This window comes from Camellia sinensis, chromosome 14, assembly GCF_055761805.1.
Source record: "Camellia sinensis isolate YWXY chromosome 14, ASM5576180v1, whole genome shotgun sequence".
Lineage (NCBI taxonomy): Eukaryota > Viridiplantae > Streptophyta > Magnoliopsida > Ericales > Theaceae > Camellia > Camellia sinensis.
In genome coordinates this window covers 112,956,000-112,983,061 of record NC_138974.1, presented here as the reverse complement: position 1 = coordinate 112,983,061, position 27,062 = coordinate 112,956,000, and the positions used below count along the sequence as shown (strand labels likewise).

The 27,062-nt window shown below is 36.2% G+C and overlaps 2 protein-coding genes across 3 annotated transcripts; both read right to left on the bottom strand.

Moving 5' to 3' along the window:
- Window positions 1-17,414: 17,414 nt before the first annotated feature.
- On the bottom strand, window positions 17,415-21,605 carry LOC145807974 (uncharacterized). Its single transcript, XM_082907135.1, has 3 exons — window positions 19,232-21,605; window positions 18,086-19,161; window positions 17,415-17,998 (listed from the first exon to the last, which is right to left on the bottom strand). The coding sequence occupies exons 1-2, from the start codon at window positions 19,568-19,570 to the stop codon at window positions 19,117-19,119; spliced, it is 384 nt and encodes a 127-aa protein (XP_082763261.1). The 5' UTR covers window positions 19,571-21,605; the 3' UTR covers window positions 17,415-17,998; window positions 18,086-19,116.
- Window positions 21,606-21,687: 82 nt separating this feature from the next.
- On the bottom strand, window positions 21,688-26,841 carry CRS1 (maize chloroplast splicing factor-like protein). 2 transcript variants are annotated; one of them, XM_028239260.2, is made up of 8 exons: window positions 25,781-26,841; window positions 24,638-25,130; window positions 23,609-23,739; window positions 23,024-23,374; window positions 22,790-22,946; window positions 22,295-22,587; window positions 22,145-22,204; window positions 21,688-21,996 (listed from the first exon to the last, which is right to left on the bottom strand). In XM_028239260.2, exons 1-8 carry the CDS (start codon window positions 26,627-26,629, stop codon window positions 21,901-21,903), a joined length of 2,430 nt encoding a protein of 809 aa, XP_028095061.2. In that variant the 5' UTR covers window positions 26,630-26,841; the 3' UTR covers window positions 21,688-21,900. The 2 variants fall into 2 exon arrangements, with proteins under 2 accessions (XP_028095061.2, XP_028095062.2); XM_028239261.2 differs by having other exon boundaries at window positions 22,153-22,204.
- Between the last annotated feature and the right edge of the window lie 221 nt (window positions 26,842-27,062).

Genomic DNA, 27,062 nt, shown 5'->3' with positions numbered 1-27,062 from the left:
CCTTTTCGGAGAGAGTGTGAATTGTAGTTCTAGCTACTACAGTTCGGACTCTTGTCACGGTTCTGAATCTAATCTCACAAAGTGCAATGTAAGACTGACAAATCACCAAAGAGTCCAAATCCGACAAATCGTTTTGGAAAATCGATTTTAATCAAAAAGCACCAATTATGAACTGCTTTGCCAGATTTCAGAGTCGCCACCAAAATATTTTATTTTGAAAAATTTAGGAAACCCTGACTCGTGCCTAAGGCCACGTGTTCGTCATCACCAAAGTTGTCTCGGCTCGGGAACTTGGGTACGAGAGAGGAAGGTCCTGAAATGAGCACCTCCGCTCGCCCGATCAAAGATTGGCCTCTACTAACATGATATGTTGTTTTTGAAAACACATGTGTTCTTATTCTGGTTATTTAATCTAGAATTACTATGTGATGCGCACAGCATACAAGTATAGACTCAATCACTCAAGTTGGAACAAAACATCTCATGTTTGTTTTTCGAAAATGGTTTGAAGTTACTACTCGCAAGTAAGCTAAAGCGCGGATTTGCCACCCTTAAGTGGACTTAGAAAAACATGATTTTGCCACTCCAAGTGGGCTTAAAGCGCACATTTTGATGAATTGTTCCAATTCAAGCAATCAAGCCTTCTTCCACGGGCATTCAAACAGTTATAGCAATTAAGCAAATACCCTCATGGCAAGCATGCTAAAGCGTAAACACTCACAGTGTACTCCGAGCCAAAAAAAAAGCTAGTTAGTAATCAATGCATGATCCTAGCTATGTCAACAATGGCTAATGCAACTAAAATAGGCTCGGCTATCTAGAATGGCATATGAATGCAACACTTGATAACATGCTTTGAAACACGTATTCAAGAAAGCGTATTGAAATACAATGCAATTTGAATGATGCGCCAAGCTCGGTGCATGCAAGAGGAATGAATGATGCACGCATGCAAAACATAAGGATGCTAATCAAAACATAACCTAAAACTAACCATCGTAAGTAGTTAAGTAAAAAGGAGAAAGACGTCGGGTTGGAAGACATTCACACACACACGCACACTTATTACAACATTTTCCCTCTCGACGGAGGGTTTGAATGAAAGCTAAGCTAAATAACTAATCTAATAATCTAATTAGACTAATTATTACAGAACCGAATTGAAAACTAGTTATGTTAAGCTAATTAAGAAATTACAATAATGAATTAAATTAGCTAACACATTAACTAATTAATCGCAAAATAACTAAGCTAATGAACTAGTTTAGCTAAGCAATTTAAACAAATGGCCTCGGGAAGTGAGGGGGATATGCATGCTTGGTCGGTTTCGCTCAAAAATCTACTACCGTGCCTCATGATGCCTCTGTTTGCACACCTTTAGACCTCTGAAAATTGTGCCAACTTCCAAGATGCTTTTGATCCACCCTAGAAACATGTTGATGGGTGGTCGGCCAAGAGGGATGGCCATCAGCCAAAGTGGATGGTCATTGGCCACTTCTGATAACCGGTCGGCAGCCTTGGTAGCCGGTTGGCAGCTTTGATGGCCAGCCACTGCTTCTTGCAATTTCTCCTTTTGCTGCAATAGAGCACAAACAGAGGCATGGCAGTATATTTTCAAGGGAATATGTGCGCAACCACACTCCTTATCATGTCTCAAGCTCAAAGAAGTGTAGTGCTTGGCTCTCAAGCCACCAATCACGCATCTCAATGCATGATGGCCAAAGAGTCAAGCTTGCACAATGTTGATGAATGCACAAATAACACATAGGACTCGAGAGGCCTCCACCCTATCATGCACAATCAAGGGGGACAGCGACAAAGAAATGAGGCGCGTTTCATCACTTCAAGTATAAAACGTCTCTCGTTTCTTGTGTTTGGATCAACATCTGATCCAAACACATGCAATGCAACACAAACATGTTATCTTGGCATGTTAAGGTGGTATGAACAAGACTCTAACATGCAAACACTCATGCACAACATACTAGAACACTTAAGCATTAAACACTAGTGAAGGATGCAACACTAGGACCATGCAACACAATGTTCAATGGACTAAACCAACACCAAACAGACCTCATGCATGCCAAAACAGTGGCCAAAATGATCTAAAATGATAGCATGAAATGTTACAAGAACATGCACACATGTTGGCCTACACGCAAGGCATGACACACAACCCTCAAAAGCAATGAAGGAGTGAAGTATATGAGAGTGTGACTACACTGCATGCACTGAAATTACATGCCAAATGGAGCCATATCATGCACACATCACAAATATAGCATGCTAGTGGTCTCAAAACTCAAGACTAGTCAAGGCATTTGCACTATAGCTATACAAAACATGAGTCATATGACCAAGGAAACCCAAAACAATCCTAAAACAGCCCAAATGGAGTTCTAATACATGCTTGAAATAAGCTAAGAATAGCTAGAATGAAAAGCTAACACAATAGCACATGTTAGGCAATTTAGCACAATTGCACTACAAGCATACGAAGCAAAGATCAAGTGATCAAACCGGCTCAAAACAGAGCTAAATCATGTTAAATAATGGCCAAAAATGTGCTGGAGTGGAGCCAAAACATGTTACAATTAAAGGCTAAGACATGAAGCATGTTAGGCTAGTGAGTAGGATTACATTACAAGTGTATGAAGCATGCAAGCAACAACCAAACCAGCCTAAAATAGAGTTAGAATAGGCCCAAAAAGTCATAAAAACATGCTTAAACTAAGCCTCACGAAGGGATAAATACATGCTTATTTGATAGGCCAACAACACATGCTAACAAGACAAGAGGAAGGGGGACCACCCCCTCATATGTTGAGCCTCAAAACAAGTTTTCCACCACTAAAATTCCTCTGGAATTCTGTGGTTTTAAGGCCAAAAGGAAGTTGTTTGAAAAGCTTGAAAGATAGCTCAAAAGGCCTTACAAGCCAAAGAGCAAAAGGAAGGAAACACCTCCTAGCCAAACAAGGCTCAAATCAACACTTTTAGGACTGAAAAACAGAGGAAAAAAGAGGTTTTTGTAGTTCAACACCACCCCCCAAAACAGCCCCTAAGTAGTTGAAAACTATTTCAAAACAATAGTGCACAAAGAGCTTAAAAGGGATGAGAGGTCACCAGCGAAGCACAACAGCAAATCAGCCTCTTTTCTGAGTCAAACAACTTTCCAACAGCCCAAAAATAGGTTCCAAGGGACCTCAGCCCAATGACATGCAACTTTGATGAAGGGAGTGTATGCAAATATGCAAGGAATTCTCATTTTCAAACCTAAAACAAGAGGAGAAAGAGAGAATTCTAGAGAGAGTGGAGAGTTTGCTCACAAAGCTTCTAGAGAGAGAGGATTCTAGAGTGAGAAGCTCTCAATTTTTCTCTAAGCCTTTTAAATGTTCTAACCCTCTTGAATATGAGATATAAGGCTCTCATATATAGCAAAATATCAAGCCTGGTCGAAATCTCTAAGCTAGGACAGGTGACACAAGCTGGAAACAGCTGGAGGAGAAATATCTGCAAAAAATCTGAGTTTTGGACATTTCTGACTGACCAGCCATCTTGGGGGCCGACAGGCCACCATTTGTGGCCGATAAGGTTCACTTTTGGCCGACCTATGGCCGGCATGCTCAAATTTTGGCCGGCACACTTCCATAGAGGCCGACGGCAAAAATCAGTCCTGGTCCCTGACTTGAAGCATGCCTAACTCCTTCATCTGGACTCCTTTTCAGGTCATTCTTATGTCCAAATTGAAGCTCCAGAAGTAAGCTTTCCAATGGTGGCAGGCTTGCATCAAAATTACAACTGTGCTAATAGATATCCCTCTTTTAGTGAAGGCTACTCAATTTCGGTCCAACCGGAATGATGCCCAATTTCAACCAATCATATATCTCCCATCCGGACTCAGCTTTAGGAGATTATTGAGTGAAAAATGAATCCCCGAAAGTCTTCTTTCCAACGGTGGTGGCCTCATAGCTTAAATCTAAGTATACAAAAGGATAGGCCTGATTTAGCGAGGGTTGTCTGACTCTCTTTTAACGGTTCATGCCTATCTTCTTCCCTCACTTGGTTTCTTCTCTCCTCTCCTCTTTCTTCAACTCCAAACCCCTAAACATGATGTTTTGTAAGATTTTTCATAGATTTCAACTCTCTTTCATCCATTTCCACTTTGCCCTTGCCCGGTTTACCGAAAAGCGCAACATTTAACAAAATGCGAGCGTTGGAACATCGTAGGAACTTTATTTCAAAAATATTTTGAAAGAGAGGGTTTTAAGGTCTAAAAACCATTCAAAATAGGTTTGGTTCAAAATGAGGAGTGAGGTTTGGATTTGACACTCTCTTCGCTGAAGAAATTGAATCCTTGCACTGCGCACCTTTCATCACAAAGTAAACCATCAGTAGCACCCAAGTCTTAAGGGCAGTCAAAAATGGGCTGTCTACAATCAGTTTCGCAAAACATGGTAGTTCACCATTATAAACATGAGACCAAAATAAATAGTTTACAATATGTCAAGTTCACACATGTTTCAGAAATAATTTGATTCCATTGATAATATAATAATTTATCAAAATAGTTTAGTCCTGAAACAACAATTAAATTTTTCAACAGTTCAGAGTAGGGGAGCATTTACAAAAATATGTAGCATGAAACTGCTCACCTGAAAAGAAATAATATAATCCTCGAATAGAGTATGAAAGTTCAACTAGTACCTTGAACCAAGTATGAAAACTACACGTCACTACTAATTAAAAATACTAAAGAGAATAATAAACTAAGTACCCCATACTAAAGCGTACTAACACAGCTCAACCCTACTCACCGTTACTCTTAAATAATACCTAAGTTCATGTTCTTCAAGGTCTAAATTTACCCAATACATGGGTTTCGATCGAAACTTAACTAAAAGTAACTTTAAAATAAAATAGAGTTTTAAACAAGTTTTTTCAATCTATTCGTTAACTTTGAAAATTAAAAACCCAGTCCATGCTATTCAAAAATTTCCAAAACCCACCAGATATCAACCAATATATGCTAAGTTTCAAACCCAATTGGTTTCACTTGATTTTCTTATCAAAATAATTATATACAATTTATTATATCCAAACAGGTTATTTTTTGCAGCACTTTAAAGAAAATGACAGTTCAGTTAGTATACACAAGAAATCAACGCAAGGCCAAAAATGAAAGAAACCAGACTCGTAAGCGGTTCTAATGAAGCTGATTTGATAATTTTCAGATTTATACCCAAAGAGAACAACACTTCCGAAGTTACCGTTTTAAACCAGTTTTCTGGACAGATTTGAATCCAACAGTTAATATGGATTTTGACTCCCAAAAATTATGAGAAATTCAGATATGAAATTCAATATATAATTAATCTACTACAAAAATTTCAGTTTAAAACTCATTTGTTTGATATGGTTTCTTGATTTTTAAAGTTTGTGATTCTGTACAGAATTCTTGGACTAAGAATTACACCATTCTTTATACATGAATTTAACTCCTCAGATTTCTTAACAGTATATATATATACACAAATTACATACACCTACAACCTCCCCATCAATAAATTAAATCATAAAATAGAATAAGGATAAAGAACAAATATAAAATAAAGAAGAAAGTTAGAACCCTACCACATACCCAAAAGTTCTTAGATTGCAACTTCTTTTCTTCTTTTTTTTCCTTCTCTCAAACCCTCTCCCGTGGCTACTGTGTCGTTGCCCTATGTGGTGAACAACTAATAAAGTAGGGTTTGTGTTTATTTTGTTTTATACTAGTGATGGGCACACATAGGTCAAATAAATAGATAAATATACAAAATATACATATAAGTTATATGCAACTCAAATTGTAAGAGTCTTATATATTAACCTTGTAGTCTAAAGTTCAAGTCACACCCTCCTCTCTCTATATAAATTAAAGACTTTCACCATGAATTTATTTTAAGTTTAAAATTAATTAAAAGATCATTCAATAATAATTAATAATAATTAATTTGTACTTTAGGATTCACTATCAAAATATTTGAGATTGTGAAATTATTATTATTTAATTATTTACTTGATTTGTATATTCGGGTTCTCACACAAATAAATTGTATTCTATATTAAACTTTTTTGAGGATCAGACATATTTTAAATGACAACCTAACATAAAGTGAGATTTCTACAATTTTTTAAGATGCCAGATTGAGTTTTTAGGGACCATTTCATAAAATACACAAATATTTAGAAAAATTATGTGTATGTAAAGTGGGAATCGAGAAAACCTTAGACAACCCCCACCCTTGTCTATATGTTCAATCAATAGCGTTTCACGATTGGTTCATTATTTTTATTATTTTTTTAAACCATGTAATTCTTTTGGATGTGTACACACAACCAACATGTTATTTGATGAGTCTATATCTATATATGCAAAGAAAGACTGATCAAATAAACCATGGCCAAGTTTAGTTTGTTGTAAGTTTTAAATTTTTTAAAAATCAGTTTTCTAAATAAGATTTTAAAATGAAAATACTAAAAAGGTTTTTTCTAGACATAAAAATGGTATTTTAACAAATGATGCGAATGAACATCAAATGGAAGCCTATTCCAACCTTGAACTCAACTCTCTTGAGGGAGAAAAATAAAGTGCTTTCTACTTTCTAGAAATTTGAAAAAAAATAAATAAATACACACAACTACATGGGATAAGCTCCCCTCCATACTTGTTTTCTTCATACTCATTCATACTCCTCTTGTGGGTCTCAATTTGGACTCACTTTGATGATTCAAACTGCCTATTTCATATGTTTCTGTTGGCTTTTTTGGCTTTCGAATGTTAATATTGTAATTTTAAGCGTGCCAGCAAGGATCAATCAGTGCTTACAGAAGATTAATTGCCAACCAATTATCAAACGATTGTGTTTTAGTTCTCTCAGCCTCAATGAAGAAGACTTTTACTGGTGGCTTGTTTAGGAGAATTTAGTAAATAACAATTAAGTGAAGAATAATTTCAAAATTTCATTAAGTAAAATGAAAAACTTACAATGATCTAACCTAGCCTCGTAGAGGTTTACAGAAACAAGCTATTTGAAACTACTCCTATGAATGAAGTGCAGTACAGGAATTTGAAGTACAAAAATGTAAAGAATTGTAAAAACTGGAAGGAAAAACAAAGTAAATAAAACTGGTTTTATGATCTGAGTCTAGATCTTTCACTCTGGAGCCTTCTCTGCTATTTATACTTCTCAATAATAACCGTCAAAGTGGGCTTCTAACCGTCGAAATGTCCTCCCATGATTGCTAAACATGCTCTCTCACAGTCAGTCCCATTACGCCACCTTTGCAGTTAGGCTTTTCCTCCTGATTTTGAATTTGAACTTTGTGAGTAACCGTTAGGCCACATCACCTTATATCCCTCGATCGTTCCAGTGCTACGCAGACCTATTATTATCAATACGGGATGACGCGTGTCTGACTATGATTGGCAACTTGAATTAACTCCCCAAATTGACATCTTTATACCACTTGTTGAATTGTGATTGGCTTTTACAAATTATACAGCCAACAGTTTCATTATCCATACAAAAAATTATATTTATCGAATAACTATAAATATATAAACAAATCACGTTTTGTTTTACAAAATGAATGGTTTAAATTTACAATCTTAATTGTCATTCATTTTGTAAAACAAAATATAATTTGTTTTTATATTTATAAATATTTGATGAAATTAATTTTTTGCATGAATGATCTTTATTACGGAACTTACAAAGTAAATGGTTCGGATCATCGCGATTTGAGTCCAAATTTGAGCTCACAAAAAAGAGTATGCATGAGTATGAAGAGATGCAAGTATGGACCCCAATTACACACACAACTATGAAGATGGAAATGAGAAAACCCAAATTTGAAGGCCACAATGACGTCGATCACAGAGGAGGAGATTCCAATTGTCACGACCCGAACCTGCCCCTAGAAGTTTGGATCATGACCGGCCAATAATCTGAGATTACCTTCGCCCTCAAAGACAAAATCAAATCATTATATAAATTACGGGGCTTAGCGGAAGCAGAATATAAAATTTGACATGATTAGAGACATACATCATATCGCATAACATACATAACATATTTACAAACATTCATCTGAATATACAAAACCAAAGATTAAAAGATGTCTTAACAAAACTTAATGAAATTAAGCTTAACAAAGCTTAACCAATAACAACAGCAAAAACCTCAACACGGAGGCACATCTCAGGTGGCTTCACAAAAGGGTTGACTCCAAAGTAGTCTCTAACACTGAACTTCCTGATGCTCACCTACATATATATATATATGAAATGGAGTGAGCTGGAAGCCTAAGTAATCTCTAAGTAAAATGGTTAAATGAATGAGTTTCATAACTTATCAAAACAATATGATATTCTTGACATAATTAAAGCGTGTTTCGGAAATGTATAATAACAAATATAGTTCATCAAACCTTTCATAGCATTAACACATTTCACAGTACCCAAAAGCCTTATCAGAACTTGACAGAATACCGTACACAACGTTCACGACAGAACGAAGCATTCAGAACACCCTCATTGGACGGCTTCATATGAAACGCCCATATTGGATGACTTATGCGGAATGCCCACTTGGGACGGCATCATACAAAATGCCCACATTGGGCGACTTATGTGAAACACCCACATTGGACGACTTCATACGGAACGCCCACATTGGACGACTTGTGCAGAACATATATAACGTGTAATAACCCTGTCCTTTACTATGTTAATTAATCATGATTATGTTTGTAATTATGTGCTTAATTTCAATTTGGGTGTTAATTGCATGATTATATGTGATTTTGGCTTTATATCTATTCACCGTAGGAAAATTTGTTAGAATCTGTGCTTTGAACTGAAAATTGAAGGCCTTATCGGCCACAGAAACTGAAATTGACTACGCCATTGTGATTGGAGTAATTTTTAGAGCATACGGTGAAATTTAATTAGAAATTGATTTGGATCAAAATAATTAGATTAAATTGATTGAATTTGGTACAATTAATTAGCCTTAACCAAGTCTAATTAGATAAGCCTATAAATAGGCCCCATATACACTTAAACTCACCATTTTTGAGCTCAAAATCTAAAGTTACACTCTAGAGAGAGAGAGAACTGAAATTAGAGTGAGAAGTGGGTCAACATTGAAAATTGCAAGAGAATTTAAGAAACTAAGAGGATTAGCTCAAGAATTGGCTATAGTTGAAAGAATTGAAGTTCTTAGGTGAGTAACCAACCCTTAATTCATGAGTTGAGTTTGTAATTATATGAATTCAAAGAGAATATGTAACCAAGAGCAAGAATTAAGTTGTAATTGATGAAATTGAAGTCAATATACACATGCATGTAAGAAATTGCCATGAATTTGCATATTTCAGCATGAAACATGTAGCTCAGTCATATACTACATGCATGTAAGAATTTCCATGGTATGGAACTCAATTCAAAAGATTCATGTTACAATTAGAAGTTGATTATGAGAACATGAAGAATATCACACCAAATCATACACGCTGTCATGACCCGAACCCGCCCTCAAGGGTTAAGGACATAACCGGCCAGTAATCATGAGATTACCTACGGCCTCAAACCAAACCGGACATAACTCATCAGAGTAAAGGGGGCCAAAGGGAAGCAAAATTTAAATCTTTGTCCATAGAGCTGTGCTTACATGGCATATCATAACAAACCATACATAAACATATTAATAACTCACAACGGAAAACACAGTAACATAAAGTTCTGTACAAACAGGATCATTCAAGTCTAAGTCAACCCATGAAACTATGTACAACAGATTCAAAGTCTTTGCCAACATGACAAAATATAAATACATAACAAAAGGGTGAAGACGAGTCTCGTGCGTGAGACGCAAGGGCTGACTCTTCAAAACCTTGGTTGTTCCACACAGACTTCACTGAGCTGGGTCTGGACCTCTCTTGGCTCACCTACAAACACATGAATGTGCGTGAGCGAAAGCCCAGTGAATAATATCAATTAAAGAAGATGCATTGGAACAATATACATCGGACGGCCTTAGGCCCAATTCATATTTCTATCTAGTGCATAAATAGATATGGATCAAGTAACTTCAGTTCCAAACACTTCGAACGGCCTCGGGACCAATCCATTCATGTCAAACTGGCCTTTGGCCCATTCGTCTTTCATTCAAATCATACTGGCCTCTGGCCCATTCATTTTACCATTCAAATCATACTGGCCTCTGGCCCATTCATTCATTTATTCATGTCAAACTGGCCTTTGGCCCATTCATTCTTTCATTCAAATCATACTGGCCTCTAGCCCATTCATTTTACCATTCAAATCATACTGGCCTCTGGCCCATTCATTCATTTATTCGTGTCAAATTGTCCTTTGGCCCATTCATACTTTCATTCAAACCATACTAGCCTCTGGTCCATTCATTTTACCACTCAAATCATACTGGCCTCTAGCCCATTCATTTGGCATAGCAAACATTGTCCACCAATCAATTTAACAAACTTACAAACTTACATAGAAGTAAGCAAATGGACAACAACATATTTCAGATATCTTTGTCAAGATATTACTCACAGTGATCGGTTGGTTGGTTTGCCCTAGAGTTTGACCCTACACATCACATAACACAGATGGGTCACAAATGATTCAATCCGTTCTTTAATTCACATATTCCTCTTTATGCTTTATTCTTATCCCTTTAATTCAATTACAATGCTCAATGTATGCCTAAGAGTACTTAGAAGTGAAAGAGAACAGAAAATGAAACATAGAATGCCTTTTTAAAATTTTCAGAAATAGGGTCCCCGCTCGAGCGTGGACTTCCCCGCTCGAGCGGACCCATGCGGTTTGCAAAAGTTCTGGATGCATCAAAATTACACTCGAGCGTGAAAGTCGGGTGCTCGAGCTGAAGGCCTGTCTACATAGCTCCCCGCTCGAGTGTGAACTTCACCACTCGAGCGGACACCTTGTCTGCAGAAATATACTGGGAGCACGAATTTCACGCTCGAGCGGAGGTTCTCCCGCTTGAGCGAACATCAAATTTTCTGAAAAATCTAGAACATGTTCTTGAGCTTCAACTTGATATTCAAAGGCTCTAATTGCATGCTTTTGGCTCAATCTTCGCATATACATATACTAACATGGTATAAATACCAAATTACATCATTTTGAAGCTCAATTCCACAAATTAATCACATGCATGTTCCAAATTACATAAACTCATTTCCAACATGACAAATTCATGCATTCAACACTTACACTCCTATGAATTGTACATGCATGTGACATCTTACTCTCCTTCTCAACTTACAAAGTGCAAATGGTGATTACAAACATGAGCTTTAACCAAAATTCTACATGGATCATGTATTTCAAGCTCAACATGCAAATTCAAAGCAATTACATACATGTATGCATACATTGACTTTCAATTCAACATGATCAACTCAATTCATAGTCTAACTCACTAATTAATCTTCAATCCACAAAATTACAACTCAACTCACGAATCAAAGGGTTGATTACTCACCTAGAAGCTCAATCTCCCCAATGCATGATTAATTCTTGAGTTCAACCTTCCAATTTCTCAAACTTGAGCCAAACACAAATTTTTCCCTCTTGTTCCCTCTCTAGCCGACCCTCTCTCTCTCTCTCTCTCTTAGAGTTGATATCAGCCAAATGAACACAAAAGAGAAGAATTGAGAGTGTAATGGCCGTTATATAACCCCACTAAGTCACATTAATTTAATATTAGATATTTGAGCACTTAATTGATTAATTTAATCTAATTAATTTGATCCGAATCAATTTTCAATTAAATTTCACCGTAGGCTCTAAAAATTATGCCAGTCACAATGGTGCAATCAATTTCAATTTCTGTGGCCGATAAGGCGAAGATTTAAATTCTAAAGCAGATAATCAAACAAATATTCCTACGGTGAACAGATAGAAATTCAAAACCACATATTTTCACATAATGGCACACAAAATCATATCAAACACATAATCATATTCATATTAAGGACCAATTAGCATACTACGGAACAGGGATATCACACATGCATGCATAATTCTAATAGATTCCATGATTTTGAACATCATTTGTTCCATTTAAAGTGGAATTGGAGTCAATAATTGACATGCATGAAAGGTTTGTGAAGATATGAGGCTTGTATAAAGTTTGAATGCATGAGCTGTGACCATACCAAGAGAAATGTTGATTAATTTGAGAATTAGATTATGGTTTTGGACAACTGGTTTTAAATAACCTATATTTTCATTCTATGTAATGTTTTTCCATGATTTTGTACCAAAAACACGAACTTTGAACCTTTGAATGCTAAGTTTGAGCTTCAAGAACAATTCTGGAAATTCCAGAATTTGGCATGTCCGCTTGAGCGGGGAAAATGCCGCTCGAGCGTGAAATGTTAGTTCCCAGAAGTTTTGCAGACATGATGTCCGCTCGAGCGGGGAAAAGTTACGCTCGAGCGCCCAAACACACACTTTGGCTCTTAGCTCAAGCGTCCGAAGTCACGCTCGAGCGTAAAAATGAAGTAACCAGTACTTTTGCAGACCAAAGGGGTCCGCTCGAGCAGGGAACCCTGCTTCGAAAATTTTGAAAAGATGTTTTGTGTTTCATTTTCCGTTCTCTTTCATTTTTAAGCACTCTTAGGCATGCATTGAGCTTTATATATAACCTAAAGGGATAAGAAAGAAGCCTAAGAGAAATAATAAGTTAAGAACGGATTGAATCGCTTATGACCCATTGTAATATGAAATGTGTAGGGTCAAGCACAAGGACAAATCCATCGGCGAAACACTGTGAGTAATATCTTAGTAAAGATATTTTCAAGCATGTTACTTTCCAAATGCTACTTCTGTATAAGCTTCATGGATTTGTTAATTTGAAATATGAATGAGTATTCTATATGCCTAATTTTGTATAAGGCCGTTTGATACGTTTGATATGTCCGAATTGGGCCTAAGGCCGTTTGCCATTTGATATGTTTGAATATAAAGATGGACCAAAGGCCGTTTGAATATAATGATGATGGCCCAAAGGCCGTTTGAATACCGTGATGGGCCAAAGGCCGTTTGAACATGAGCGTAATGGGCCAAAGGTCATTTGAATGAAAAGGGATCATGATCATGAATATGGAATACGCATAGATATGAATATAAAGAGAATGGGCCCGAGGCCGTTTGATACGCCTGATATGTTTGAATTGGGCCCGAGGCCGTTTGATATGTTTGAGTTGGACCAAAGGTCGTTTTGAATAAAGAGTCGGTGGGACCAAAGGTCGTTTTGCATAGATGGACCCAAGGTCGTTTTATTTTATATAAGAATTGGACCAGAGATCATTTTGTATATAGATATGATGTGTTGGACCCGAGGTCGTTTTGCATATGTTGAGATTTGTAAATCTGATGTGAATGAGAAAAGTGGTTCAAATGTGTACATTATAAGTATGACTCATTGTGAACGAATTTCATTCATTAACCTCTTTATTTTGATATTATTCACTGGGCATTAGCTCACTCTTATTTATATGTATGTAGGTGAGCAAAGGGACGTTCAACCACAACCTTAGTGGAATTTAAAAAAGGAACCCGAGTTTTGTGAAGTCAGCCCAGGTGCCTCACGCAAGAAGCTTTGTTTATGATCTTTTGTATTTCTTTTGCTATTTCTATTGGTCATGATAGACCGTTATGTGTATAAGCTTTTGGTTTAGCTGACTATGTGTTTGAATGATCCTGGGTATACAAAATGTTAACTACTGATATGTGGTGTGAGTTATTATTAAGTATATGTGAAATGTTTTGATATGCCATGTAAGCATAGCTCATTGAACAAAATTTTTAAGTTTGCTTCCGCATCTGGCCCCATATTATTAATTATTAATTGATATCAGGTTTGAGGCCATAGGTAATTTCATAATCACTGGTCAGTTATGACCTTAATCTATGGGAGCGGGTTCGGGTCATGACATAACGGGTAGATATCAAACAGGAATGATTACAATTGAAGTCATGTGGAATGGTCATTAAAGATCCACATCATACAAAACATTTACAGTGAATCAATAACTTATACGAAAAGTACATACATGACGAGTCGAAAACAAAACGGAAGTCATTAAAGATCAAAATACATTTCCCAAGTTATTACAATAGTTGTTGTTTCAAAAAGAAACTCATTCATTCTTAGCCAAATCTCATTTTTGAAAAGCTTATCATATCGCATTCATTTCAGAATTTCATGGCATGACTTAGCGTCTCAAAAGCACTTACGCGGAAAATTTATCATATCATGAACAATCATAGATTCATAACATATCTTATCATTTTAGAAAAGACTTGTCTTATCGAATATCTTGTAATCAAAATATAGATTGCATAAACCATTGTATAACAAAGCCAATTTCAAAGTAGCTTATACAAAAATATCTTTACAAAGACATTACTCACCTTAACTAGTTCAATGTTCCTCCTCAACATTCCAGCCTATACATTCACATAACCATACACATATGGAATCACATTGTTCAAATCAAATAACTCTTTCTTCTCTTTTCTAATTCTATTACTCACATTGTCTTCTTACTTATTAGTTCCCTTTGAATCATAAGTCATGCCTAGGTATGCTCAGAAGAAGATGTGAACGAAGATATGATCACAAAACAACTTTCAAAAATATGCTGAAATAGAGTTGGTTGCTCGAGCAGTTTGCAAAGACTGCAAAAATACTGAATGATCAAAATGTGCGCTCGAGCCATCCCAGATTGCTCAAGTGGTTTGTGATGTTCTGCAAAAATGCTGGAAGCTCGTAATATTCGCTCGAGCCACCACTTGGTCATTCGAGCGCTCTGCAAAAATTCTGAATTTCAAAACTGAAAGATTGAGCTTCCAAACACCAATTCAAAAGCAAAATTCATGCATGGCTTGTTCTTTAAGATTTTCAAACTCTTTTTCACTTGTACTCTTCAAAATATGCATTTGACTCTCAAATTCATGTAGTAAAACCCTTGAAGCTTTGAAAATCAATGATGCATGTACAAATTAGCTTCTAATTCAACATGGATAATAGAATTCAAACTGAAAAATGGTAAAACATGAAAAAATCATGCATGCATGTAGAGCTATTTCAATTTTCTTCATCTTTTTAACAATCTTTTGCAAAACACATACAAATTATCCTTATTACTCCATGAACATAACTCTAAGATGGATTATCTTTAAGAATTAAGAGTCAAATTCTTACCTAGAGCCTTGAATTAGCTAAATTCTTGCAAAACTTGAGCTTCTCTACAAAATCCTCGAGATCTTCTTCAACAATGCTTTCCCTCTTTCTAGATGAGAGCTCTCTTCTTTTTCTTAAGGACTCTCCAGCAAAATGAACTCAAAAATGAGCTCAAAGCCTCTCAAAGTTCATATATATATATATATATATATATCATATGATTAGCTTAAATGCTAATTAGGTCACGAGGCTAATTAATCAAGACTTAGAACAGATTCAATAAAGGTTAATTTTACTGAACCAAATTTTAATTAAACTTTTCAAATGGTTCTAAATATTCTAATTAATCTATTCATCTTGTCAATTTTGATTTCTGAAATCATTTAAGGTTTCAATTTCAAATTTAGAACAGAAATTACAATAAATAATTTTCGAATCAAACAGATATGCACTAATTAATCACAAAGCACATATGACAACTTCAAATTCACACACAATTAAATAAATATAATTATAATATGCATGTTGAGATTGCCACACCAATGGTTGACGTTATAGTTATGAGGGAGTAGAGAAAGGGCTACTGCTGGTGGTGGAAAAGGTCTTTTGTGGATAGGTGAGGATGGCACTAGTGATGACCAATAGAGAAGCCGGTAGTATTGGGTTGAAAAGTTGGCTGAAAAAGAGGACCAATGGTTGACGTTATAGTTATGAGGGAGTAGAGAAAGGGCTACTGCTGGTGGTGGAAAAGGTCTTTCGTGGATAGGTGAGGATGACACTAGTGATGACCAATAGAGAAGTCGGTAGTATTGGGTTGAAAAGTTGGGTGAAAAAGAGGGAAAATGGAGAAGAAAGAAGAAAGAGGAAAGAGGGAAAAAAAAAAAAATTATGACTATGTTTGATTTGTTTTTTTTAAATAAAAAAAATTTAATTTGATAAAAATAAATATTAAGAATATAATTTTAAATTTTTAAAACTTATTTCCAAACTCTTAAAAGATAAAATTATATAAAAATAATTATTATTTTTAAAATACTTATTTCTTTAACTAAATTAATTTTTAATTTGTTAATCTTTTTCAAAACAAGTTTAAAATCAAACTGGGTATTTGGAATAATCTAAATAAGTATACTTTTTAGATTTTTACAAAAAGATATGTAAAAAAAATACAGAGATGATATGACCTAAATAAATGCATTTATCTAATAACTGCACTTATATAAGTTATGTCAAACAAACATAATCTATATTTAGATAAGTGCACTTATATAAGTTATGTCAAATAAACATAATTTATATTTTTTAAATATTTTTTTCCCAAGTCCCACACCCTCGTGTAATTAAATTCCTCGTTTATAATTCATCCTTTTATATTTTACTCAAAAAAATCCAACATGAAAAATCATATTAATAATGCTAAAATTTCATACTTGAGTGGTGTGGTGAGACCAACAGGAGGCACGTCATGACGTGGACAAGTTGCTCACACACCAGCAAAACGTCGCCGTCTACCAATCGAAATGAAAGTATATTTGCAATTGTTTATCGATGTTATTTATAAAAATATGCAATGTTCCAAACCAATTGTTAGATGAGGTAAATTGAATTTGCAGGATCGAAATGAAAGTATATTTGCAATTGTTTGTCAATGTTATTTATAAAATATGCAATGTTCCAAACCAATCGTTAGATGGGGTAAATTGAATTTGCAGAAACTACATTTTTGCACTCTTATACTTGCACAAAATCTTACTTTTATCCCTAAATATCAAATTGTAACACTTAGCCCCCAACATTTTTGGTCAAATATCACATTAACCCTTCTATTATTAAACTGTTTGACTCTTTAACAGAAGTTAGTCACATGACAAACATATTACCACTAAATGACAGCAAAAGGGAAAACTTGTTATCACAAAATAAGGCCAAAAACTTGTCAAAACAAGGTTAAAGTGTAATTTATCCAAAACTACTTGTGAAAATAAGGGCATCAGGAAAGTGTAATGAAAAAAAAAAAAAAAAAAAAAAAAAAAGAAAAAAAGAAAAAAAAGGGCCACAAAAATCTAATAAGTGCCAATAGCTACATTGCCGCAAATGAAGCCAATATCCACATGAACACACAAATGGCAATAATTCATTTTATAAAATATATTGTTGGTATCCATCTAGTCAAAATGGCCACATTCATGATGCAAACATGCTGGCAGTATCCATAACTACATAGACAAAACATGCCACATTGTCAAAAGAGTTTGATAATCAAAATAAACAACACCCTTACTTTGGGTTGTTCTCCTTAGAGGCAGATGCATTCTGAAGTGAGGACAAGGTCACAACATTCCTCCTTCTCCATGTAAATGAGGCTGGTGTTGGTGTTGGTGTTGATGTTGCTCCCCTTGATATGCTTCAGATGTTTGTGATGATGCCGCCTTTGTTGTTATTGCACTTGTTTCTGTTGGTGTTGCTCTTGCCCCCCTTGTTGCTGTTGCCCTGATTCTTGCTGCTATTGTTGCACTCAATGTTGAAGTTGCCATTGCTGCAGAAGTTTCCCTTTGTGCTTGTGAACTTGCCCTTGATGTAGATGGATTTGGTGCCCTTGGAATTGCTGAAGCTGCGATTGGAATGGCCAAAGCTGGATTTGGTGTTGCCATTGGTGTTCGTGTTTGGGTTGCCATTGGCGCTGATGCTTGGGATGATGTTGATCCAGCCTAAGTAGAGGCAAAAAATATTTGGTCCAATCAAACATATATTTAGTTGTATTTATTTAAAACATTAACAACAAAGTATGCACTCACCCTTTTTCCTTATATTGCCTAAGCACTTCCACCTTGGTTTGTTTTTAAGTTGGTACTCCCTGTTTGGTAGATTCTTGCAGCTCCTATAGTTATGGCCCCATGACTTTGGTAGGATCGGCAGGTTCATCTGGTCCCTTCCTTCTACAAGTTGGGGGCCTTCCTGGAGGCTTATGATAAACAGGAGGAAATGGGGGTACTAATCCAGTCTTGGACCACAATTTAGGAACATTTAGAGGTTGTATCATATTTTCATAAATCTTTAAATTGTTCTCTGTCCAGTAACATTCATTCACATGATCTTCAGGTGTCTCACCCTTGTTCCAGATAGAAGGCACACCATGAGCGCAAGGTATACCCTTTAAATCCCACCTTCTGCATGAGCAAGTTCATCCAGGTCCACTACCCACTGATCAACATTTGAACAATTAACTTGGAACTTAGGCCCTCCTGACCACATAGGAAAACAACCCCCTGATTCAATTTTCAATTGCTCCAGCTTTTTTTGTATTTTTGGACATAATTTACCCTCATGTTGCCTCATTAAGTCCCTCACTTGCATTCTTCTCATCAACAAACACCTTATCCTGTCAAGCATTGTTATGATTGGCTTGTCTCTGGTCTCTAAAATAAACTTGTTGAATGACTCACACATAATGTTCAAGAGTATGTCACACTTTGGGAAGGTTCTAAAGTGTGACCTGGACCAGTGCCTAGGGGGTTTTTCTTCCAACCACTTGAATGCCTCGTTGTCGACTCCCTTGATTTGGTCCATCCCTTCTTCATGTTTGTGGACAGTGGTTGACGTAGCAGCACTCCACAACTTGTCCTTGTTTGGGAACAGGCTATTTTAGTAACTTTTTTGCTTTTTTGCTAAAATATGAGTTTAAAAAAACTAGTATGTTTGGAGTGGCTTTTTGACTTTTTACAAAAAGATGTGCAAGATGTAGAGAAAAAATGGAATCTTTGGCTTTTTGTTATAAGTTATAGGTTTTTGGCTTTTTTGGTAACTTTTTGACTTTTTGGCTAAAATGTTAACCTGCAATTAGCACAAGCTCCTCCAGTGCAGGAATCAAACCCTGCAATTAGCACAATCAATTATCAAATATAAACAATAACAATATATTAAATTAATGACACATTACTTACCTTTTGTTTGCATGTAATAAATGTCCATCCATGTTGATTCTCTATGCCAATGTCTTCTATGAGCAACTGAATGAACCACAACCAAGAGCTCTTTGTCTCACCCTCCACCACTGCGTATGCTACTGGGAACATTTGGTTATTGGCATCAATTCCTACTGCACATAGTAACTGTCCAGTTTGTCCAGCTTGTCCAGCTTTCAAATGGCATCCACCTAGACCAATGAGCGACCTACACCCTGTTACAAAACCCCTCTTGCAAGCTCCAAGGCAAATGTACAATCTCTCAAAGGTAGGTTGATTAGTAGGGTCCTCAGGGTGTTCAGGAGGAGTTAACTTCATGATAATGGTTGCGTCAGGATCTGACTCTTTACAGTAATCCCAAAGTTGATTATATTGCTCATTGTTAGTATATGATGGTTAAAGCCTTTCTCTTGGCCTTGTATAAACGACTCCTAGATGCTCCAACCACATAATCCTCCTGAACTTGTGCTTGAAAAGATTCAATTGGGGGAGTTTAGGGTTTCTCCTAATGCTATCCATACTTTTTTGACAGCCACCTAGAGTTCACATGCCTGTTCTGAAACACCCTTCCACAATTATATTCTTTCCTATATGTCTTCACTTGCAAAATGTTCTGGTTCTGCATATTAAAAGCAAATATCATCCATCTACATCCCTCCCTACACACTGCCCTCACCCTTGTTTTCTCATTCCTGACAAACTTTACATTCTTACCATTCTTTATTGCATACTCTCTCACTGCAGCTCTAAATTCTGTTGCTGAACCAAATAACATGCCCACTTTAAATTCAACATTGGTCATTAAGTGTCAGGATTAAACTCTGGATACTTTCGACCTCTTCTATCCTCATCACTGGAGTCATAAATGCTTTGGAGCTCATCAGATGATCCACCATCTTGCTCAAGCTCTACACCCTCTAGTCCAATGCTTGTAAACCCATATGTATACTCATCTGCTTGGTCATTAGTGTTCCCTCTACCGCTCCCAACCCACTCAACACCTTTGTCAACATTGTTTTCAAACAATACATCATCATCACTCATGCCATAATCACTATCATAGAAGTCTACATCCTCACTGTCATCTACACTATCATTTTCAACCTCACTGTCATCACCATCATTTTCAACCTGAACATCATGACTCTTATCTGCACTTGTCTACAGAAACATCAACATTATCAGCAATTAATTCCTCTATTTGATCACTTTCAATTTGACTAATTACTTACTGGAACTTTTTCTAAGTACACTTTAATGACTCTACTAGGAGGCATTTGAGCAATCATTTCAACCAAATTAGCATCAGTTGCTACCAACCTTAAAACATTATCTAAGTCCATCCCATGGATTCTGTAGAAGTAAATAATTAAACCATCATACCCAAATTTCTTCACATCATGATTAAAGTCAAGTAGAGAAAATTTAGCAGGATCACAATTTTCAACTAAAGTAATGTTTCCACCAATGTACATCTTTCTTGGAGAGTAAACAAAGTCACCCCCATGGTGAATCTCAACAGTAAAACAATAACCATCCCCTGTAGAAAACAGTTTAGAGACCACAAAGCCATGAACAAATTTTCTTCAACCATTTTAGTTAAACAATTCATAAACAAATGAGTTAAGGGACCACAACATCCACAAATCTCCATTGTGAACTAAAAGTGTGTTTGGTTCATGGATTTGGGTAGGGATTTGGAAACGGAAAGAGAAAAGGTGTTTGAAATGTAGTTACATTTCAAACACCTTTTCACATACTTTTTCCTTTTCCTTTCCAAATTCCTATACAAATCCATGAACCAAACACAATACAAGTGTTAATACAAGCAGACAAAGACTAGCCAACACACTCGGGACCACATTTTTCTTCAACCAAAAAAGTAGTAAATAAAAAAATCAAACAAAAGTTACATTTGATCCAAGAAATTGTTCTGGAAACCCACACCCAAAACCAAACCAAAAAAAAAAAAATGATAAATCAAGAAATTATTGTAAAAACCCACACACACAAACAAACCACAATCAATTGTTATAAAATATTGCAAGGTTATGCTTTACCTAATGAATGCGCACCTCTGTCTTCCATTCTCTTCAACTCGTGACTCACTTTTTGCAAAACCCTAATAGTTCACCATCTGCATTTTGGTTTAAGCCCTAAATTGATATAAATTTTGGAACAATCACATGGTGTATTGCCGGGACATATGGTCAATTTCCCCCTTCCCCAATTTAGTGATCACATGCATATCATGTGACTAACTTCTGTTAAACAGTAAAACAGTGGAGTAATAGAAGGACAATGTGACACTTGACCAAAAGTGCAGGGGGGTTAAGTGTCACAATTTGATGTGTAGAGACCAAAGTGAGATTTTGTATAAAGTGTAGGGGTGCAAAGTAGAATTTACCCATTGAATTTTGTAATGAATAATGAGATGAAGAGAGAAAGAGAGGAGGCAGTTGCCAATTCAGATAGAGAACTTTGTATTATACAGTAATGTCTTTCGTTTGGGGACCCATGGTTTATGAAAAAGTTAAAAAGATATTGAAATTGTAAAAGGTAAACATTTCAAATGGATTTATCAAAACACAATATTTAGATATGGATTTATCATATCTGTGTTGTTTCCTCTCTAGAAAGAGACAAATTCAAGAGATTCCATGGCAAGTTGGTTCTTTGAGTCCATTCCATGTGACCTTCTCAGATTCTCTTTTATCAATTTCCCATCTCTTTTCTAAATCTGCCTGCAAATTTTTACAGCTAATGAATGAGCCAAGGAGAAATCATATCTGGTATGTCTAATATAAATAATCAGTATCTCAGTGTTCACTTTTTCAGAAAGATACAAAATAAAATTTAAAATTATTTATCGAAGAAAGGTTCAGCTCTTACCAGCTTACATTTCAAGTCAGAGATTTCCTGCTGTCTCTTATATGCAAAAAACTTCAGTGACTGAGACAGAAAGAAAAAGTAAGAACAATCAAGTCCCAGTAACCAAAAGATAATATATGTCGTAAGAAAACAAGAATGAGCTTTACTTACTCCAATCCTCTGCATTTCAAGAGACCTGTGTAGTGCTTCTCTTTTGCTCAGAAGATTTGGAGGCACCAAATTTAAAGGCCGTCTATAGTTTTTCCCTCGGTAAATAATAATAGCATGGCCTTCTTTCAGCTTGTCTACTGAAACTAGTATTCCACCACTTTCTACTTCAAGATGTTTTGCAGTATAAAGGACCTGCGAATATAATCTCTGCATTGTAATCACCTTGGCAATTTCTCTGTGCTTCCAGTGCTGATGCAAACCTTCTATTACACCATCAAACACCCCACGCCTTCCTGCAGACACAGTACGTTAAACATTTTCAGACATACAAATAAATACACATAAAAATGGAAATATGAAAACAATTCTAAGGCAAACAAAAATTTCCAGAGAAATATCCTTGCAAACAAATAATTCTGATACTAAAAAACGAAACTCATTTTGAGTTGGTGGGATTTGATTCATCCATAGAGAGAAATAAAATATCTTGCTTACCAAGAACTAAATTGCTGTCCATCTTCAATCCCATTTTCCTAAAGCATTCTCTCTCCTCTTGTGTTAACATTTCCTGGTCTGCATCCTGCTCAGAAGGCCTCCATGCAGAATTTAGTTTTGATAACTCCATTGTTGACTTCCGTATCTTCACTTTAAGCTGCACAAAGCCATATAAATGCATAACAAATTTCTCAATAGTGGAATGCAAAATGACGAAAATAGCTTCAATCTTACAATAAAAAGCTTTCGTTCTTGATTTCTCAGTTGCTTCTTTAGTATTTCTTTTTCAGCCTGTAGTTGAACGTCAAGCTCCCCATATCTATTTTTCAGGTTTGCACATTCTGATTGAATAATCTTGAATTCTGATAAACTTCCACTTGTGCTAGTGTTTACATGTGATTCATCAGTCATGTGAAAAGTTTCAATTGCTTTTAAGCGTGCAACTTCTTCCTGAATTTGACATTTTGAAAGCTCCATTTCTCTCTCCGCCACTTGGTTTGCAACTCCGTCAGTAAGAAAGTCCTTGCCTCTATAAAGTATTATAATGAACTTGTTACGCAACAACAGAACTCCACCTGTAAGACACTGAAGAAGTAAGACAGAAGCACTTTAGTAAGTCTCCCATCAGAACACTTCTTACAACAATGTAATAATCGAAGAAACACAAGCTATTCAAAAAGGGTCCTATTTGTGAGCAACATTTTTATGGAACTCTTTAAACATATATAACTTACAAGTACAGGTCCAATATGAGTAACAAAATGGCTTCTAGTAGGTCATGAATCTCAAATACGTACAGCTTCTAGTTATAAAACTTGCCTTGAGCTCATATGCCATTTGTGCATTATTAGTATTTGGAATTCCAAACTTCACAGCAATCTTCACTGTATGACATTTTTCCCACAGTTTTAAAATAGCAGCAGCCAAGCCCTGAAGTTTTCTGTTTCTACCTTCAAAACAAAATTGAAGAAAAATTAGCAAAAGGGAAACTTAAACAGCAACATGTATACACTAGAGCACTCATGTTGATGCAGCACACAAGTTTGAAGCAAGTTTAAGCTAACTTAGGGTTTAGTGAAATAATGCTAAGGGTGGTTTAGGATTTGGTTATGAATGGTTTGGGCTTAAGGAGACCAGAATTTGGTGACAAAATAAAGACTGTTCATGGGCTGAAAGTAGTAATCTGTGAACAGAGACAGAATAGGAAAAGAGAAAAAAGAAGAAGAAAACTAGGAATCACTCCTAAAATCCCTTAGACATCATCACACCTAGGATTGGGTTGCGTCACACAAACCCTAAAGAGGCTCAAAGCTCTGAAAATTATATAAATTCTGATTGTTATTTTATTAGAAGCAATAGAGTGCTTTATATAGGACTAGAAGACTTACTTAACCAACTAGGACCAAAATAGGAAACTAAAACTACTATAAAATCTTTGACTTCTAAAACTTATAATGTCAAATAAAACTCATAAACATATTAAACCAATACCAAGACCCATGGATCAACACAACGACCCATTATTGAGACCCGCTCCAGAAATTCTGCAATTACAAAAATACCCTTGCCCCTAAAACATAAATATATATAGAGGAAAGACTCAAATTAATTAATTTATTCTAGTTCCCAAGTGGGCCCGGCATCATCCAACACATGCCAAATCAAAACTTGAGCCTTAGAAGCATCATTGCCACGCCGTTTATAGACTTTACGCTGCCACTTGTCTCCATCACATGTTCATAACTTGTTCACAGCAGAGCATATTTGACGTCATGCACAAAGAAAAAGCATAAAGTTATATAAATTTATGATAACATTATATTAGCTGATGGGAAAAAAGTTAAGTACCAAGTACGAAATGAAACGGTAACGGGCGAGCAAGCTTCCTCAAGTATGTCAGTTCATCATCGGTCAGCTTTGCTCTAGCATGAGGTGGGCAAAGCCTAAATGGAGGCTTGAATCTAGGAACCACTTCTGGAAGCAAGTCTGCATCTACAGGCAAAGGCTTTGGCCTCCACCAATCAATGAAGCGGGGTCCCAAGCCATCCAATAATCTATCAGCTTCCCTTTCGTACAAAGAACCATTTATCGGTATATTTGCCATTTCACAATCGTTTCTGCTTTTCATTTCTTCCCCAGTACTTTCATCTGATTCTACTTGAGAAAGAGTCATGTTGAGTTTTATTTGATGATTTCTGATATTCAAGGAAGAAGTTGTTTGACCTCTAGCAAAACCTGAATGCATCTTTGAAAAAGATCTCAATCTGAACTGATAATTACATCCTCTATAAACAACAAGTGCATCTTTCTTGCACCATACAACTAAGCCTCCAGTCTTGATCTGATTAACAAGTTAAAATTAAGAAAGCAACCATCAGAAAATCTTTAAAATCAAACAAGAAAAACAATAATCAAAGATGATAAAAGCAACTTAGAAATAGATATTGCTGAACCAGCTGAAGTTTTCTCTACAAATCTATGCATAGTATACCAGATAAATGAGACAGTGGGATTGGGTAATGGGAGACATGGTTGAAGTGAGAAGGCAATTAAACATGAAAAACAGGCATGCCCAAACTAACTCCAAATGCATACTAAGCTTGAAATCTTGATGTAATAAGTAGCTCCAACAACTAGGCACAGAATTACAAGCATACAAACAATTTAGCATCCAAAAGACCGTGAAGTTGAGTATATTTTACGTTTTTTCTTTTTGCTCTTGCTGCACCTGACCCTAAAGCTATTACCACAGGAGTTAGCATACACTTTACCAGAAGGAATTCTAAACAGTTGCTATTCCAGACATGGTTTCATAAGAAGAAAACAGCGTCGCATTGACATATTAATAAAGCAATTCTTTCACCATGCAATGCACAATCTTATAGCAGCCCTCAGTACAAGTGAACCTAGGTCTCTATACATGAACTCCCAAGTAAAAAGAAAATTAAAAATTCATGGGTTTAGGGTCTAAAGAAAGTAAAGAAAACATACCTCAACAATTTCTCGAGCCCGATCCATATTCCGACACAGTGGCAAATCGAATTTCACCATGGCAAGTTCATTGTCCTTCCAAATCTGATGAATCTGATCAATAACAGTGTGAGTCACCCCAGCTTTCATAACCTTGACCCACTTCCTCATCCTTGCAGCCTCACCCCTCAATCTCCCAAGCAACTCCCCATCAAGACTCACTTCAGCAGCAGTCACCACCTTCTCTTTCTTGGTTCTCCTAAACACGACCCTCTCATTGCTTTCCCACGGCATTTTCTCCCCAAACTTTGGATTCCCATCTTTCCCCAATTCTCCTAACGAAAAATCAAATCCAATTTCTTCTGGGTTTTTCTGGGTCTCTTCCGAACCAAGGGTTTCTTGAAGTTTCCCGACGCCTTCGAAAATCTTCTTCATTGCCTTCTTCCTTCTTCCACCGCTAACTCTGTCAATCAATGACGGGTCGGGATTTTCTTCTTCGTTGTTGGTCAAGTTGTTCTTCTTCTTTCTTGGTTTAGAGAGGTCCAAGACTTGATTAGGATGAAGAAGAAGAGGACCCTTCATCCACGGAGCTGTGGGCATCTTAATTACCGCATCGGAGAGTAAAATTGGCTCTGCTGATAACAAATAATCTGGGTTTGGGGATTGAATGGTGTAGAGGGTGGAGGTGGATGGGAGGGATTTGAGGGAATTGGAGGGAGGGGTTGATTTACGGCTTCTAAAAGAATTGGGGTAGAGGAGGGAGAGTGAAGTGGGAATGTAGTAGTTTGAAATTGGGTTAGAGATGTGAGGGAAATGGTGGGTGTTTGATGATGGAGGAAGAAGAGCAGAGAGAAAGAGAGTGGCAGCCATGGATTATAGATAGTCAGCTCTCACTTCTCAACTCAGAGAGCAGAGGATGGTTTGGCCGTTTTTACAGTTTTATTTCATCTCTGCTCTTCTCAGCTCATATCTTTTGTTTGGAAGTAGAATTGATAGAGAATCCTCTACACCTCTTATCTTGGGCAAGGTATTCTTTTCTCTCCCAACTTCTTATTTCTTCATGTATTTTTAATTTCTGAAAAGATAATTGCATTTTTAATTACAAGATTATTTTAAAATTAAGAAATATAAAAATTATAAAACTAAAAATTTATTAGAACCTAAGAAAAGAGAATCGTCTACCCTATGACCCAACAATTTGAAACAAAATGACTTATAAGGTCGTCTTCAATTTTTCATGAATTAATTTATTACAATTGATCGGGCGGCCTGAGTTTTTTGAGGTCCAAGTTTTTTGAGGTCC